Source organism: Populus euphratica, unplaced genomic scaffold, assembly GCF_000495115.2.
Source record: "Populus euphratica unplaced genomic scaffold, PopEup_1.0 scaffold1903.1, whole genome shotgun sequence".
NCBI lineage: Eukaryota > Viridiplantae > Streptophyta > Magnoliopsida > Malpighiales > Salicaceae > Populus > Populus euphratica.
The window spans coordinates 9766-13177 of NW_011501746.1; the positions used below are offsets into that span (position 1 = coordinate 9766).

Here is a 3412-nt window from a genome sequence, read left to right on the forward strand (position 1 = left end):
TGTGTATTTCATTTTGACACCTAAACATCAATTTTTATAAAAACAATAATGCAACCCCAAGGCTAGTATGTGTGTATGCATTACAACAATTATACTATTATTTATTCTATTTTCTCATCAAATTCAAATTATTTAAAATTAAAATTATATAAGATATTATTATTAAGCGTGATTTGAGGTCAATCTAGTAAAAATCAAGTTACTTATTAGATAATTTAACTTTAATTATTTATTTTTTTAAAAATAAAAATAAAAATATTTTAATTTTATTAATAAATCAAACCAGATTTTTACTATATTAACCGGTTTGTGAGTTGATGCATCCAGTTAATAAAGTTAAATTAAGTTTTTTATTTCGCCACCAACCCAAATTAGAGGACAGATTTGCTGGATCCTGAATTGACCCGTCTAAGCAGCCAGGATTAATAAGAACAATGTAACATCACCATCCATTAACAGGAAAATCAAGGATAGAACCCGAACCTTATCCTGCCAGAATGCACCGATCAAATGGACACGCATAAGTAATGTCATAAAAAGAAATAAAAGGAAATGATCACGTGATAAAACTGCAACACCGCAGAAATTGAAATAGTCAAATGGCAGATCACATGAAAATAATTTTTAAAAAAGAACCAAACGAAAACCATAAGCAACATTCTGACAGTGGCAGGCAAAGGCAAATTGGCCATGGACAAATGGGTGGTGCGTAGTAGCATTTTCCTTCTCTTCGTTGCCATGTCCTTAGCCTTTCGATTTTCTCTGAACCCAAATGGGAAACACTTTGATTCTCTTCTAACATGCCTCAATAATAATAATAATAATAATATCTCTTCTTCTTCATATTTGAAAGAGCGGATAGTTGAGTTGGCTAATGATCCACACACCGTTGACTGGATGAAGAAGATTAGGAGACAAATTCATAAGAACCCTGAACTTGCTTTTGAAGAGTTTGAGACAAGCAAGTTGATTAGGCAACAACTTGATCAAATGGGAATTGCTTATCGGTGGCCCGTGGCAAGAACTGGTGTAGTGGCCACACTTGGGTCTGGTTCTTCACCCTATGTTGCTCTGAGAGCTGATATGGATGCTTTGCCCATTCAGGTATTATGTTTTGTTCCTGTCAGAAACAAAATATATATTTTGGTTGATGTAATGGGATTTCTTCAGAAAAATTCTGCAAACCATGCCTTTTATTCAGACATGGTAGGTTTTGATTCTGTCCTAAATATACATTTAGACATCGCTTGATTTTTCCATGATATGTACATGTTTTTCTGTGCTGTCCAAGCATAACATGGGCATTTTAACAGAATTTGCTAACTTGGGACTAGGAAAAGAAATTTATAACTTGGACTATATATGTTGTCTCTCAATAGGAAATGGTTGAGTGGGAGCACAAGAGTAAAGTAGATGGAAAAATGCACGCTTGCGGCCACGATGCGCATGCTGCAATGCTCCTCGGTGCTGCAAGGATCTTGAAACAATTGCAAGATACGTTGCAGGTAAATTCTGATTTTGTGGCAAACTTGTTGATTTATATTGATGTTACTGCAAACCGCGGAATTAAGAACTACAAATGCAGGGAACTGTCGTGCTTATATTTCAACCAGCTGAAGAACAAGGGCAAGGCGGTAAAGACATGATTGCAGAAGGGGTTCTTGACAATGTAGATGCCATTTTTGGGTTGCACACTGTGCATAGGTATCCTACTGGAGTGGTTGCTTCTCGGCCTGGAGAATTCCTTGCAGGATGTGGGAGTTTCAAAGCAAAGATAATTGGAAAAGGTGGTCATGCTGCAATTCCCCAAGACTCCATTGATCCAATTTTGGCAGCATCAACAGCAGTGATTAGTTTGCAGAATATAGTTTCAAGGGAGATTGACCCTTTAGATTCTCAGGTACTATAACCGAGTAGTAACCATGCCTGGGAGCAAGCTACATTTCTTCAATTTAGTTTTATGATTCTGAGGTGCAGCAGATTCTAATTCCTTGGCGAAACTTGGATATTACAGGTGGTTTCTGTAGCTATGATCCATGGAGGTACTGCATTTAATGTCATACCAGACTCTGCTTCAATAGAAGGAACGTTCAGGGCTTTCAGCAAGAAGAGCTTCAATGCACTCAGGGAAAGAATAAAAGAGGTAACTCTAACTGCTGACCTTAGAAATGAAACCTCTTCACGATTTTTAGATAAAAGCCACATACGAGTCATGTGATATCTTGAACAACAAGCACTGTAATAAGGTTTTCGTAATGATACCCAAGAAAAGAAACAAGGGTTTGAGTTCTTGCCACATCAAGCCTCTTGATAAATCAACAGATCGGTTGTAGTCATACTGAAAGTGTTAAAACTGGACAAGGAAAAGGAACAAGCACTTCATAGAATCCTCTTCTTGAAGAAACTTGCACTTCATCTCTCTATTTTTAAGTGCGTTAATGTCTTGTGCCAGGTTATTGAAGGGCAGGCAGCTGTACATAGGTGCACTTGTGAGGTAAATTTCACAGGAACTGAACATCCCATAATCCCTCCAACAGTAAATGATGCCAGAATTTACGAACATGTTCGGCGTGTTTCAATTGATATCGTAGGAGAAGGAAACGTTGAGATAGCTCCCATCTTCATGGGGAGTGAAGATTTTGCTTTCTATCTTGATAAAGTACCTGGATCCTTTTTATTTCTAGGCATGAGAAATGAGAAGATTGGGAGTATATATCATCCACATAGCCCATACTATACCATTGATGAGGATGTGTTCCCAATTGGAGCATCAATATATGCGGTCTTTGCACACTCATACCTTTTAAATTCAACAAGAAACTTGAATTCTTATGACTAAAATTATTTTCTTTTTCTATTGTAATCGTTTGTCTGTGATCTTTTAAGAAGGGAAAATGGAGTTTACCCAATATAATGTAGTCTTTTTTAAACAGAATTGGTGATGGGAAAAAAGTTGCTAAAAAATTATTAGACCAATTAGATTTGCGAGTGTGTCATGTTCATTATAAGTGCATGCTATTCAAATTTGTTGTGAAATTAGTTTGTCCATATGAAAAGACTAGTGTTTATACATGATAAAACTATAAACATGCAATATTAAATTTCAAGCTAAACTTGTAATAAAAAATAAAACTAGTCTTATTATTTATAATTAATATCAAAACAATGTCTTAATATCCATTCTAAGAATATAAAATATTAAAAATTTAATAGAAACAAAGTAAGGTACCTATTAATTTGAATAAGTTAAATGTAGTTGTTGTCATCGATTAATATTTTAAAGTTTTATTATTTCTTACTAAATAAGATGTTTGTAAAAAGTCATTGAAAATTTCAACAATATTATCTACATTTTTAAACAAGGTTCACAAACACAGAAATTAACTCGAGTATTTATGTGTAAGAACTGTAT

At 34.8% G+C, this 3412-nt stretch overlaps 1 protein-coding gene across 1 annotated transcript; it reads left to right on the top strand.

Annotated features, from left to right (window-relative positions):
• Window positions 1-611: 611 nt before the first annotated feature.
• LOC105118372 (IAA-amino acid hydrolase ILR1-like 4) lies at window positions 612-2867 on the top strand. Its single transcript, XM_011016303.1, has 5 exons — window positions 612-1104; window positions 1380-1505; window positions 1586-1900; window positions 2015-2143; window positions 2453-2867. The coding sequence occupies exons 1-5, from the start codon at window positions 691-693 to the stop codon at window positions 2837-2839; spliced, it is 1371 nt and encodes a 456-aa protein (XP_011014605.1). The 5' UTR covers window positions 612-690; the 3' UTR covers window positions 2840-2867.
• The last annotated feature ends 545 nt before the right edge of the window (window positions 2868-3412 follow it).

What these genes read in the sequence shown, in the direction of transcription:
- LOC105118372 (XM_011016303.1), top strand. Translation starts at nt 691, where the DNA reads ATGGACAAATGGGTGGTGCGTAGTAGCATTTTCCTTCTCTTCGTTGCC. An exon ending in AATTGCAAGATACGTTGCAG is followed by an intron (nt 1,506 to 1,585) that starts GTAAATTCTGAT and finishes CTACAAATGCAG; the next exon opens with GGAACTGTCGTGCTTATATT. An exon ending in TTGACCCTTTAGATTCTCAG is followed by an intron (nt 1,901 to 2,014) that starts GTACTATAACCG and finishes TGGATATTACAG; the next exon opens with GTGGTTTCTGTAGCTATGAT.